The 13588-nt window shown below is 49.1% G+C and overlaps 8 protein-coding genes across 8 annotated transcripts; 5 read left to right on the top strand and 3 right to left on the bottom strand.

Moving 5' to 3' along the window:
* Positions 1-382: 382 nt before the first annotated feature.
* On the top strand, positions 383-2196 carry N7481_004466 (uncharacterized protein; the record flags this gene model as incomplete). Its single annotated transcript, XM_057263685.1, has 9 exons — positions 383-604; positions 664-781; positions 972-990; positions 1047-1170; positions 1223-1395; positions 1445-1532; positions 1585-1690; positions 1746-1905; positions 1977-2196. The coding sequence occupies 9 exons, from the start codon at positions 383-385 to the stop codon at positions 2194-2196; spliced, it is 1230 nt and encodes a 409-aa protein (XP_057125346.1).
* A 24-nt stretch (positions 2197-2220) lies between these two features.
* On the top strand, positions 2221-2446 carry N7481_004467 (Peptidase S28; the record flags this gene model as incomplete). Its single annotated transcript, XM_057263686.1, is given in 2 exon segments — positions 2221-2254; positions 2268-2446. 2 exon segments carry the CDS (start codon positions 2221-2223, stop codon positions 2444-2446), a joined length of 213 nt encoding a protein of 70 aa, XP_057125347.1.
* A 615-nt stretch (positions 2447-3061) lies between these two features.
* N7481_004468 (fungal specific transcription factor domain-containing protein) lies at positions 3062-5131 on the top strand (the record flags this gene model as incomplete). The annotated part of the gene is made up of 3 exons (XM_057263687.1): positions 3062-3248; positions 3315-4114; positions 4172-5131. The coding sequence occupies 3 exons, from the start codon at positions 3062-3064 to the stop codon at positions 5129-5131; spliced, it is 1947 nt and encodes a 648-aa protein (XP_057125348.1).
* Positions 5132-5443: 312 nt separating this feature from the next.
* On the bottom strand, positions 5444-6490 carry N7481_004469 (high-affinity Cu transporter CTR3; the record flags this gene model as incomplete). Its single annotated transcript, XM_057263688.1, has 3 exons — positions 5444-6168; positions 6233-6263; positions 6329-6490. The coding sequence occupies 3 exons, from the start codon at positions 6488-6490 to the stop codon at positions 5444-5446; spliced, it is 918 nt and encodes a 305-aa protein (XP_057125349.1).
* A 344-nt stretch (positions 6491-6834) lies between these two features.
* N7481_004470 (exosome non-catalytic core subunit SKI6) lies at positions 6835-7741 on the bottom strand (the record flags this gene model as incomplete). Its single annotated transcript, XM_057263689.1, has 2 exons — positions 6835-7342; positions 7446-7741. 2 exons carry the CDS (start codon positions 7739-7741, stop codon positions 6835-6837), a joined length of 804 nt encoding a protein of 267 aa, XP_057125350.1.
* A 415-nt stretch (positions 7742-8156) lies between these two features.
* N7481_004471 (putative DNA excision repair protein (Rad26L)) lies at positions 8157-10946 on the top strand (the record flags this gene model as incomplete). Its single annotated transcript, XM_057263690.1, has 1 exon — positions 8157-10946. One exon carries the CDS (start codon positions 8157-8159, stop codon positions 10944-10946), a length of 2790 nt encoding a protein of 929 aa, XP_057125351.1.
* Positions 10947-11172: 226 nt separating this feature from the next.
* On the bottom strand, positions 11173-12017 carry N7481_004472 (nicotinamidase; the record flags this gene model as incomplete). The annotated part of the gene is made up of 2 exons (XM_057263691.1): positions 11173-11826; positions 11895-12017. The coding sequence occupies 2 exons, from the start codon at positions 12015-12017 to the stop codon at positions 11173-11175; spliced, it is 777 nt and encodes a 258-aa protein (XP_057125352.1).
* Positions 12018-12694: 677 nt separating this feature from the next.
* ssuA (RNA polymerase II subunit A C-terminal domain phosphatase) lies at positions 12695-13456 on the top strand (the record flags this gene model as incomplete). The annotated part of the gene is made up of 1 exon (XM_057263692.1): positions 12695-13456. The coding sequence occupies one exon, from the start codon at positions 12695-12697 to the stop codon at positions 13454-13456; it is 762 nt and encodes a 253-aa protein (XP_057125353.1).
* Positions 13457-13588: the final 132 nt, after the last annotated feature.

Raw genomic sequence — 13588 nt, forward strand, 5'->3', positions numbered from 1 at the left:
TCTAGGATTCTTGCGAGTTCCTATGTCCCCGCCGTTCTATCTGATTGGCCGAGCAGAGGGTCGGCTCTGTCCAACAAGATCATCCTAGGCTCACAAAATTCAGAGCTGTGTCGAAATTCCCGGGTGCCGAGCCAGTGATAATCACATATATCCACTCTTCTGAGTCTTCTGGCCCGCCCATTATCATTTCTTTGCTCTTCTGAGACTAGTCCCGTCTTGATTTGTGTACGATAGAATGGAACCGCAACCTCAGTGCATTAGCGTCGCAGCGCTGTAGTTCCGGGTATAATGCGATCGCGATGGAACATAAAAGGGGCTTCATATCGTGCTGGGGTCAGTGTCTGCGGTATTTATTTCCATCTTCCGTCACCCACCGTTCGCCATGCATTCTCTTCTGTATATAGCGTCATCCATGCTCTACGCATCCGCTGTACATGGAGCTATACCCCCGAAGCCCGTTCCACCTCCATCCTCAGCGGAATTGGTTGCTTTCACTGGTAATTCCACATTTCAGCAGCTAATTGACCACGAGAACCCACACCTCGGAACGTTTTCTCAGCGTTACTGGTGGAACTCAGAATGGTGGTCAGGGGAAGGTTCACCGGTAGTTCAGACTTTTCACCTTTTTTGTGTTTGACAAAGCACTGATATGAAGAGACATAGGTTGTGCTTTTTACTCCCGGAGAGAGTGCAGCTGATGGTTATGGTGGTTACTTGACAAACAAAACCCTTACGGGTCGTCTTGCAAAGGAACTAAAAGGAGCAGTGTTAATGATCGAACGTAAGACCTGAAATATATCGATGGCCGGATAATTGCCGAGATTAACTTGTTCAGATCGTTACTGGGGTCAATCTTCCCCATACGATGATCTAACGACGGAGAATCTAAGGTACCTTACATTGGCGAATTCTATTGCCGACCTCACATATTTTGCGAAAAATGTGAACCTCTCTTTCGACACCAACAGCAGTAGCAATGCTCAAAATGCGGTATGCCCCTCAACCTGAAGGGATATCATGATCCCAAACTAATACGTCCTCGACAGCCGTGGGTCCTCAGTGGGGGGGTCCTATAGTGGTGCTCTATCAGCCTGGACCGAGTCAACTTCCCCGGGCACTTTCTGGGCCTATCATGCATCGAGTGCGCCTGTACAGGCTATTTATGACTTCGTACGTTGTATCATTGGCCCGAAAATACGAATTGGCTAACTAGGGTAACCAGTGGCAATATTTTACTCCTGTACAAGAAGGAATGCCACAAAATTGCAGCAAAGATATCACGAGAGTAATTGAACATGTCGACAAAATCGGAAAATCAGGGTCGAAGCATCAAGTTCAGAAGCTGAAAGATTTGTTTGGCCTTGGCGATGTTGAGCACTTTGATGATTTTGCAAGGTAATGCTAAACTCGTTTGAACAAGAGGCATATTACTAACATTAAGAAGTGCGCTCGAGAATGGGCCCTGGCTATGGCAATCAAATACTTTCTATACCGGCTACTCGGAGTTTTATCAATTTTGTGACTATGTTGAAGTCGGTCATATACTTGAAAGCCTACTCTCGTTTGGTGCTAATATCGCAGCAGAATGTCCAGAAGGGATCCAAACGCCTCCCAGGCCCTAACGGCGTTGGCCTGAACAAAGCCCTACATGGCTATGCCAAGTGGTTTAAGGATATTTACTCACCCGGATGTAAGTCAATTCCAGGTTTGAGAAGGATGATCAAGTACTTACACATAGTATACAGCATGTGCCAAATATGGCTATTGGTCCGATAATAGTACTACGGCATGCTACGACACCCACAATGCGTCTAGTCCCATCTTCACAGATCGATCCGTCGACAACACAATCGATAGGCAGTGGCAGTGGTTTCTTTGCAACGAGCCTCTTTTCTACTGGCAAGAGTATGTTCCCTTACTAGTACCGGCTACTCTCCTTTTATCTGGGCCGGAGTTTAACTATTTCTCTTTTCCAGTGCTGCGCCATCTAGCATTCCATCTCTCGTCTCTCGTACGGTCAACGCGGAGTACTGGCAACGACAATGTCCATTATTCTTCCCAGAGGTCAACGGCCATACTTATGGTAGCGCAAATGGAAAAACAGCGGGGGATGTTAATTCATGGACCAATGGTTGGGATTTGACCAATACGACCCGACTCATCTGGGCAAACGGGTACGTCTCCTCTAATCCGTAAATAGGGGTCACATATCCTGATACTATGAACAGACAATTTGATCCTTGGAGAGATTCCGGTGTATCCTCAAGCTCTCGCCCAGGTGGTCCACTTCAATCAACGGCCTCCGCCCCTCTCCATGTTATTCCGGGGGGGGTTCCATTGCTCCGACCTCCTTCTGAAGAATGGTGATGCAAACAAGGGTGTCCAAGATATTATTGATGCAGAGGTCGCTCAGATCAAAACCTGGGTGAAGGAATACTACCATTGAAGAACATTGTATAGTAACTTGAAGTATGTACATCTAGTTACTCGAGGAGTGGGTTATACTGGGGCTTGTTTCTGGGTTGGTGGAGCCCTGTTTCGCCTAGACGGCAGGTCTCTCCGAGACCATCAACAAGTTCCGAGTATTTAACAACCAAGTCACCCTCCCAAAAAGCAAATCAAAGCTCTAAATTTTTAGCTGCTTCGTCTTCAATTGATTTTCATAGATAAATGTCTCACACCTCCCCCTTCCCAGAGGCAAACCCCCTTTTGGAAGATTCATGTGAAACGATGACCTATATGGAAATATTCTTAACTCTACTCAACCTGGCATATCTGATGTAGAGCTCAAGTCGCAAATTTAATATTGAATGAAAGGTTATTAGTCGAAACCTATCCTCGAAATATGGTCGGGCGTGATAACCCCGCATGTTCTCGGAATCACATCCCTTTCCTGAACAACTGGACCAAACAGCTGCGGGGGCTCACTCATCAGAGCAAAGCCAAGTCAATCACAATCATTGTCATTAGGAACATTACCTTCTCTATCTGAAATACAACAGTTTCAGTCACCCGGTTTGACTTGCACTATTGACCTGCAACGTCCCAATATTTGTGTGTTATGCAGAATCGCAGGGAACCCCAACGGCGATCTCCGGTTACTTCCACGAGCTCCACTTTACATCGAACTACAGGCAAATCGCGAGCCAAACCCTCAGCACATCGCTTGACATTCATTGATAGCCACCAAAGTGTTCGCAAGCTAAGCGCCGAAAATGCAGCAAAGCATCGCCATGCAATCTTTACGGGTTTGTTCTTGCTAGAGTACTCAGAACTTCTTTTCAACCCGACTGACTCTCCAATTAAATGAACAGAAGCCGAGCGTCGTCATATGAGCGAGGAACTTATTGATTCTGTATATGGCCGAGATCCTGACCAAGCTTTACTAGACCTGGAAAGATTCGAGCTCAACACAAATGCTATTGCGTCATTCTCTCTCTTCCGCGGTCCTTTCGGGGTTTCAAAACTCGCCCAATCGCTGGAGACAGAAAACACAAGCCCCGAGGAAGAGGAGGTAGCAATACTTCCGATTGAAGACTGGCTTATAGAGCCAAATTCCTTATTGCCTACAGCAGTGGAGGCGGGCTACTCCGGCCTTTTCCATGGCTTCCATGATGTCCTTGACGACGACTCAATATCATGGGACCTAATATCATCAGAAATTAATGAGAGCGAGGAGTCTTTTCGGTCGCCGCAACCGCCGTTGGAACTCCTCCCCATAAGTCTCAATGGAAATACGGAGGCATGGTCGCTTCTATCGCACTACAGAGATAGAGTTGTTCCTTTGATATCGCCATTCGAGCATGGCCAAGAGGTCCCGTGGAAAAACCTAGTTGTGCCTTGTGCAGTCAGCACACTCGGAGAGACGATAATGAGTGGCACTGCCTCTCACGCACGTCTCGCGCTATTGAATTCCCTTTTGAGCGCGAGCTCATTTCATCTGGGTCAGCATTCAGCAACGTGCATTGATCACTGGACCGAAACCGGGAATTCCTATTTGAAGCTTGCTCAGCACCATTTGATCCAATGTGTCGAGGAAGCAAATATGTCTCCGCCAAGACAGAGCAAGTATAAGGAAGTGTTGATGGCATTACTAAGCCTTTCTACTGCCTACGTATGTATCGGCAACAGATGATACTGGAATTGTATGTGAAACTGACATTCAATACAGATGATAAAGGGAGACTCAGAGAAGCGAATATCATGCTTGATTCAAGCAGAAAGATTTATCAGTGTCAATGGCTTCACGCAGACTACTGTTTCTTCTAAACGAAGAGCCCTGCACCACTGTTATGCGTATATGCGCATAATGGCCGAAACAACAAGTATTGACAGCTTATGTGCAAATATGGCCAACACCAACATATCAGACAAAGACTCGCCCCAAGCAGCCTTTCGAATCTATCCTGGCGTTACGTTCTCAGGCGACATCATGGCCATGGAAAAGGACCCCAATGTAGCACAGCGTGATCTCCATCTAGCGATTCCAGGTCGATGGAGCTTGACTCTCTTTCCTAAGATGTATGGAGTTACTGAGAGCTTTTTAATGCTTCTCTCGCAGGTGATCCGTCTTGCCAATGAAAGAGACCTATCTATGACCGAGGATAGAACAGGGGGACTGGAGCTGAAGGAATTTTGGATTCGAGCAAAAGTGTTGGAGAAGGGTATACATCTCCTTGTCTCATCATGTCGAACAGGTAGTATAATAGTCGACAGTTTCGGGGGGGAGAGTCAATTTGAAAGCGCACGGGCACAGGCAATGTACACTGCCCTACTGGTCTACTTTCATCGTCGCATATACGACCTCGATGCAACTCTCTTACAAAAAGAGGTCGACGCGGTGAAGGATTCCTTGACAAGAGCCCAAGAGGCGGCAGATCGCCATTATGGAAGCACAGCTACTCTGATATGGCCTGCTTTCATTGCCGCATGTGAAGCCGTCGGCCCAGAATCGGAGTTGTTCTTTTCCTCGTGGTTCGATTCCTGTTACACAGCAACTGGGCTCAGAGATGTGTCACTCGCAAAGCAGGTTTTTGAAATGATATGGACTAGGAGAAGAGAGACTGGTCTTGATGGATGCAGCTGGCCAGAAATTTTGCGAACCAAGAAGATACGGCTGATGTTTATATGATGAAAGCCCATTTGGATAATGATATTGTGTAATTTTTATCGCCCGCAGGATAAGAATGTAGTTTGAGAATATCATTATTGCAGACTCGGAAGAAACCATCCGACTGATTGTGAGGAAAATGTAGTCCATCAGCTAAAACACGCACATTGCGATATCGTTATTAAACCTTCAAGGGAAATCTCCACAGATCATAGACCAGATTAACCACAGCACTTTGTAACTTGGCAGGCATCATTTCTGGAAATTTCGAGTATTTGAATCAGCATCTTCAGTTCACCCATGCAACACAAGACCCCTTCCCCGGGGACTGACTTACTGCTTGTCCAAAGACACATATTCCCACGAAAAGATCAAAGACCCAAGGAATGCGCCCAGGAAGATGCAAATGATGATGTATCCGTTGTAATACATTGCAAGCAGCATGACAATGTAGGCTACGCCAAACTGAAAGGTGTGGAGCAAGGCACGCACCACTTGCTCGACGGGCGACGGACGGTGACGGATGTCCTGCGAAGAAAAAGCGGGCACAAGAGACGACATGGGGACAACACCATTTTCCCACTGCTGCTGATCTACTGCTGCAGGCTTAGGAGAAACAAAGAACCAAGGACCCTTATGGCTCGAATCGAGTGGTTGGTCTGCCCGATTAGCAACGGCAGTAGCAGCGACCTGTGGTTCACCAGAGGTGTCCTCGTTTGATGATTCAACAGACGAAAGAATACGATCCTGCTGATCAACTGCTGGTCTAGCTTCTGCTGCTGCTTGGTGACAGCCATTCTCTCCCGTCTTTGGGAGCGGGCCAGCCCCCAAAGCACCATTTTCGGGGAGTTTCTTGGTCGTCAGATCCTCAGAATTTCCCTCAAGGGTACTCTCATGCAGATACATGCGGCGTTGGCGTGCTCGGCGTAGGATGAAAGCATCATATTCCCTACCCAAGCGACGGAGAGCTTCCAGGCAAAGAACGAGACAGATGGCGCCGATGCAAGAGCCAGCGAACATACCGCGCGTTTTGATTTGCCAGGAATGAGAGAGGAAGCCTAAAGAGGAAACGTTAGGATGTTTGGAATAGTGTGACACAGGCTCATAGGAAATGACACGTACAGGCATCGATTGTGTACCAATTCCATAACATCTAAACAATGCATTGTCTCAGTAAGATCTCACTACTCCTTGGAACATGGTTTCTGGTCAACTCACATCAATCTTGCAGGACGAACCCATCATGCCGGTCATTGATGGCATACCCGTCATCGCAGGCATCCCGGGCATTTGTCCTGTTGTATTCGAAGGGTTCATACCCATGGTTGTCGGGAAGGCCATTGGTCGCATTCCCGTCGGCATGGATCTTGTTGCCTCCATGCTGAACACCGGTTGTTGATATCGAAAGAGCGAGAAAAGCGGACAAAAGAAACGACGGAAATTATTCCTGGGATTGCTTAACGAGCTGTCAGGCTCAGAGGCAGGTCGTGAAAGAGAGAGGGAGAGAGAAGAGGAGGAGAATGGGAAGGGAAGAAGGGAAGGAAAGGAAAAAAGGTGGAAAGGTTAGTGTTTGCCTCAGGGTAGGGCAGTGAAAGGTACCACGAGGGGAATTGAGCGGATTTCAAGTAGATTGATTTTTGCAGGTAAATAAGAAATCATGACACGCCCATTAACGCCAACAGATGCACTGGGTATCGGTTTCACTCCCACGGTTCATGCCCGGTTCATGCCCGGTTCGACCCTTTGATCACCCCCTCCAACAACTCGCGGATCTGGTTACATCCGTCCATCCCAACTGCCAGCATCGTCTCGATATACGTACAATGAAGCTTAGAGTCCATGTTGAGCACGGCTACTTTAGTCTCTTCCTCCTCATCCTCCATGTGGTTCTCTCCGACGGGTACGCATGTGGTAGTACCGACGGTGAGAAATGGCAGCTCTTGCTCTTCCGGGAGTGACATATCCAGTAGCGGGTCAAGTTCGTCGTTTCGAGGATCACGAGGTGTAGATGCGCTGCCACTCATTCCCGACGTGCATCCAGTGAGTAGTCCAGGCATGGGGATACCTGCATCGACCAGGGCCAGAGTGCAAGCATTGATCGCGGCCGCCAGCAAGGATCCGTCGGCAGAGAGGACTGAGACGTGGATGCTGATTGTACTGTGAGGGTAGAGGTAGGTGTGTAGATGCGACTGGAAAGCCGCGCGCAAAGTAGTCGCGATTCGTGAGGATTGCCTGCACAGAGTTGTTAGCAAGCGCCAGTAAAGAGTGGCGGCAGAATTCCATGAACATAGGCCAGTTGTCATGATATCCTGAGCCTCCAAAAGGGTGTAATTACTTGTCACTTCCTCCTGCTTTCCTCCTGCGATCCACGCTAGCAAAACCAGCCACATTGACGTCCACCTCGACGATGGCACCTGCGCTGCCAGCCGCACCACTAGCCTCGCCCCGGCGGCCCTCGGCAGGACCGTGAACAGAGCACATGATCGCAGTATTCCCCATTGAGAGGTAGGACGATCCAGAGCTGGCCGGGTTGGTCGAGATTTGCGCTTGCAGCAAGCGGAGCTCGTTCCATCGGCGACCATCCAGGCGCAGCCGGGTCAGAGGGTATGTGGTCGAGGTATCAAGAGGCATGTTGGCTAAAGCGCTCTTGTAGAATACGGAGAGATATCGGGAGCCGTAAATGAATCGCAAAGCAAGCTCGTCAAGTCAAGCTCTATCGGGACCTGATGAAGTGGGATGTCAGTTAGCCTATCGCTGTCACCACATAAAAAACCCGAGGAACTTGAAACCCACAGGAAAATGCTATGGTAACGTGTAAGTAAATCCCACCTAGAACCTCGTGATTACCCAATGCCGGTCAGAGAGGTCGTGTGGTTGCCTTAAAGAGAGCAAAAGATTGGTTGGAAACGCCAGCTTTTTTTTCTCCCGCCGATCGGGAATGACATCGCCCTTTCTGAACTTCTCCGCCTTTGCCCCCCTTCGACCTCCGAGAAGCTTACACCCTCAACACGATTTGACCTGTGCTCAACTATGCAGAGAAGTGAATATGGATAGTCTCGGTGCTGGTACAGAGGTTATTCTTATCGACTCATCCGACGACGACGATTTGGAAGTGACGCGGTATTCGCGCGCTGCTATCTCAGGTATCTATATGCATGGCTCCCTCGCATTCTCCACTTCACCCACAGCTCACTATCTCCAAGGCAGAAATCGTGAAGACATTAAACTTAAAGAAGTCCCCCAGTCTGAACCAGTAAAGGTTCAATTTGACGACAGTGACGACGGTTTTAATGATGGCGAGGCTGCATACAAGAAGTTCAAAGACCGCAAATCTACAAAACGAAGACGGAACGCGGCTGCAACTCGCAAAGCAAAGCAAAAAATTCCCAAGATAGAAGCTTCTAGAGATGGCGTGGTGTCAAGCTCATTAGCACAAGGGGGTCTATCCATCGGAGCCAAGAAATACCTACAAGAACAACGCGACGATGTACCCTCCGAAGACGAACTAGCGGAGCCGCATCCTGACTATCTTCAGAAACGGCGGTCACAGTTCAACCGAGAAAGAGAACACCTCGAGGTACACGGACTGAAAATCTCGCCTTCCTACGACGACATCGAGTTTTCTGATGACGAAAATCTTGAGTACCTGCAGGAAAGACCATTCTTCCCGGATAGTGATCCGCCCCGACCATATGAGGACATCGAACTTCCGTGCTCCCTTGGTCTGGTTTCCGCGGCTATCGGACGGTGGCTGCGACCATACCAGGTAGACGGAGTGGCTTTCTTACATGAAATGTTTGTCTATCAAACGGGCGGTATCCTTGGTGATGACATGGGTCTAGGGAAGACTATTCAGGTCATTGCGTTCTTAACCGCGGCTTACGGCAAAACTGGCGATGAACGAGATTCCAAGCGGATGCGGAAAATGCGGAGAGTGGATAGCAACCCCTGGTATCCTCGCACCTTGATTGTTTGTCCTGGATCCTTGAAATCGAATTGGCGGGCCGAATTTGACCGATGGGGATGGTGGCACGTCGATGAGTACCACGGTCCAAACAAGGAGCTTGCCCTTGATGCCGCGAAGTCTGGACGGGTAGAAATTTTGATCATGACCTACGAAACCTACTCAGGAAACAAGGATTTTGTCAATATGGTGGAATGGGACTGTGTGATTGCGGACGAATGTCACAAAATCAAGGAACAAACGGCCGGAGTGACGAAAGCCATGAACGAAATCAACGCTCTTTGCCGTATCGGACTCACCGGTACAGCTATTCAGAATCGATACGAGGAGCTGTGGACACTTCTGAACTGGGCAAATCCTGGCAAGCTTGGTCCAATGTCTGAATGGAACACATACATTGCGGAACCTTTGAAGATCGGCCAATCACACACAGCAACCTGGAGTCAACTCCGCAGGGCTCGAAGAACTGCCCGAATGCTTGTCAAAAATCTGTTGCCGCGATTCTTCCTACGTAGGATGAAGACGTTGATCGCTGATCAGCTACCAAAAAAGAGCGACCGAGTGGTATTCTGCCCTCTGACAACCACACAGGCAGAGGCTTATGAGAGCTTCCTAGAAAGCACCATTGTGGAGTACATCATGTACTCGACAGAAGACTGTGATTGTGGCTCGGGCAAGAAGTCTGGCTGGTGCTGTTACAGAATCATTCCTGGAACAGAAAGCACCTGGCAATCATTTGTATTTCCCGCCATAATGGTGCTACAGAAACTCAGCAATCATCTTGCAATTCTCATGCCACGGCAAAATGACTCCTCTGAAAAGCAGGAAAAGGAGCTTGAGATGCTGCAGATAGCCTTACCAGACCAATGGGAGGATCTGTACAAGTCCCGAGAATCCATTGTTAACTTTGCGAATCCAGAGCTCTGTGGCAAGTGGAAAGTCCTTCGAAAGCTGCTCAAGTGGTGGCACAAGAATGGCGATAAGGTCCTGGTCTTCTCGCACAGCGTCCGACTTCTGAAAATGCTACAAATGCTGTTCGTTAATACAAGCTATAACGTGAAGTATTTTGACGGATCCTTATCCTACGATGAGCGCGCTAAAGTCGTGGATGAATTCAATTCCGACCCGAAACAATTTGTGTTCCTGATTTCGACCAAGGCAGGTGGCGTCGGGCTAAACATAACATCGGCAAACAAGGTCGTTGTTGTGGACCCAAACTGGAACCCAGCGTATGATCTCCAGGCGCAAGATCGAGCCTATCGAATTGGTCAGCAGCGTGATGTCGAAGTATTCCGACTGGTCTCTGCTGGTACAATCGAAGAAATTGTTTATGCACGACAGATCTATAAACAACAGCAGGGAGAGATTGGATATACCGCAAGCTCTGAGCGCCGCTACTTCAAGGGCATCCAGGCAAAATCCGACCAAAAAGGCGAGATATTCGGCTTGAAGAATCTGTTCAAGTATGAACATGAAATGCTTTTTCTTCGCGAGATCATCAACAAGACCAAGGTAGCCGAAAGTCTCGCTGGTGTGAATGTCATGGATTTCAAATTCAAAGAGGAGGATTTCGGTGCCGATGGTTTGCCAATGAAGGACGAAGATGACGGGATGAGCCAACTTGCTGCCGAGATCCGTGGCGAGAAAGATAAATATGATGGCAATAACATCAAACGCGAGGCTTCTCAAATTGACCCGATCCAGGCAATACTTGCTAACGCAGGCGTGGAATACACCCATCTGAACAACGAGGTGATTGGTCCCTCTCGAGTCGAAGAGCAGCTCAGCCGTCGTGCCCAGCAGGGTCCTGACGATCCGGCAGCGAATATCCAAGTTTTCGGGCACCCTGGCACCACCTTTAGTGACTCGTAATGAATGGGCTTGTGTTTTACGACGTCCAGCTCCCAAACTTTCAGCGCATCAATATACCCTTTGCTACCCTTTTCATAGCTCAAATGAAGATATGAGATTATCTACGGATATTCCTCGTTACTAAATCCATTTGTGAGTGTTTGGCATAGTAGAGTAGATGGATCGGTGAATTAAATGGAAGTGGTCCCCTAGCCCTTAGTGTAGAGTATGGATATGGTATTCTCATCTATACCGCTGCCAGCCTCACGATGATCGCGTCGTTGGCGTGGATCACGACCACTCCAGCAGCACAAAGCTCCTCCCTTGTCTTATCCCAGTCAGCCGGAACGACGCATTTAGTCCCATCTTCGATGAGCCAGCTTCGGAACCCAGCCTTGACAGCATCTAGTGCCGTGGATTTCACACAGTAGTCCCCAGCCAATCCCACTACGAAGACGTCTGTTACGGCTTTTGTCCGGAGTTCAGATGCCAGGTCAACATCGACAGATCCCCCAGCTCCGGTTAGTCCATGGTTACCAAAGGCATCTGCGAAGGCAGAGTACATTTCCACCTGCGAGTTTTGGCCTTTGCGGACGAGCAAGTCCACGCGATTGCTCTCAATCTCTGGGATCAAAGCTGCACCGTGGCTGTCTGCCATGCAGTGGATAGGCCAGAGGCGCTGTGGCTTCGTCTCAGTATCTTTTCCCGGGGCGGGGTTTCTCATTTCGATCAACGACACAAAGGGCTTGTTATTCGGTGCAGGGTGGTTGGCGGCGAAGGAGATATGATCTGCGGGGTGCCAGTCGAGGGTTGCAACGCGCGTCACGAAGCCAGGCTTGGCGAGGAGGTCATTGATTAAAGGGGCAATGGTTCGACCATCTTGCACAGCTAGAGACCCGTTCTATTTTCCGAGTCGTAGTGGGTTCACATCAGCACGATCGAGCTTGGAGCTTTGGCCAGCACACTCACGGGTGGGCAGAAGTCCTCCTGCATGTCAACCACAATGAGAGCCGGCACAAATGGCCCGTCCTCGGCTCGTATAGAGTCATCTGCAGCTCCAGCTCCAGCTCCAAGATTAGATTCAGACGTCATGGGGTTATTTATTATGGAGTATGGAGTATGGAGTACCAAGCGTGATCAAAAGGTAGAGCCAAGACCTGGGGGGCCACAGCTTAGTCATGCCGGCGCTAAAACACAACCGAAACTTGCCCAACTTGAACTCTTCTCTCTTCTTTCCTTTTCTCCTCTGCTTCTTCCCAAGGGCTACGGCCCCAATTGAGCTTTTTATCGATTCTACAGAACATGAGCAGTAATTTCACGGTATGTTAATCATCTCGTATCTACCTTAATCCCTCCCCACCCTACTCCTTTACATGATGATTTATATTTATTGGAGCTGTCTGAGCTTCGGCACTGCGGACAAACTCTTTATACGCTTTTTTATCTGAACTTCATTACCCTCACTTCTCTTGATGTACACCATCCGTTTTGGAACTCATGCTAATTCCAAAATAAGTCAATAACAGGAGATTGTAAACCCATACTTGAGCCTCCTTGATCCAGTGTCTCAAGGCAGAATCGTTCCTCTCTTAGTCCTCTTCTTTTTCTCTCAATTCCATACTAGTCTACTACTCTATTCCACACACAAACACACACACATACACACACACCACAACTATGGCGTATGATCCTCGCCTTGTCAACAGTGGGAGTACAACCCCCCCCAAACTCCTCCCCCTCCTCCCCCACCGCCCGACTTGGCTCCCACCATGAATGAAACCACGGACACCATCCAGAACGAGGCTCCCACGGACTCGTGGAAGCTGAAATTCTGCACGGTATGCGCTTCAAATAACAACCGTTCGATGGAAGCCCACCTTCGCCTGGCTGGCGCTGCCGCTGCCTTCCCAGTCATCTCCTTCGGCACCGGTTCGCTTGTCCGACTCCCAGGTCCGACAATCACTCAGCCCAACGTGTACAGCTTCAATACCACCTCCTACAACCAAATGTACGAGGAGCTGCACGAAAAAGACGAGCGCCTGTACCGCACAAACGGCATCCTAAATATGCTCGACCGCAACCGCAACCTGAAATGGGGCCCCGAGCGCTTCCAGGACTGGGTCCCTGGCCTCCCGCGTGTCGAACACGTCGCCAAGGGCGACAAGGGCTCCCTAGGCACAGAATCAGGTGTTGTGGATGTGATCATAACCTGTGAAGAACGTTGCTGGGACGCCGTCGTCGACGACCTCATGAACAAAGGCAACACGCTCAACCGCCCGGTCCATGTCTTCAACGTTGATATTAAGGATAATCATGAAGAAGCGTTAGTGGGTGGCAATGCCATTCTGGATCTTGCCAATCGTCTCAATGAATCGGCCATTGCGCAGCGAGACCTTCATGGGCCTGGTGGATGGGAGAACGGGACAGGTGCAGCCCGTCTGAGCTTTGATGAAAGCGTCCCTGAGATCTTGGCGGATTGGCAGGAGAAGAATCCCAATCTGCCGGCGTTGTGGACTTTGGCGTGGCTATAGCGTTGTTTTGTCTGATACCCCCGGTTTCTGTTTGTGGATGATGTGATTCTCTGAATAATAATACGTTTTAACTCTCCACGCTGTAATACTACCAAGCCAGATGGTTCTGGCTTTTAACTCAAGACTCGGATT

The sequence above is a fragment of the Penicillium waksmanii genome (genome assembly GCF_028829765.1).
Source record: "Penicillium waksmanii strain IBT 27052 chromosome Unknown utg000004l:1.0-5674109.0:1.0-5678898.0, whole genome shotgun sequence".
Classification (NCBI taxonomy): Eukaryota; Fungi; Ascomycota; class Eurotiomycetes; order Eurotiales; family Aspergillaceae; genus Penicillium; species Penicillium waksmanii.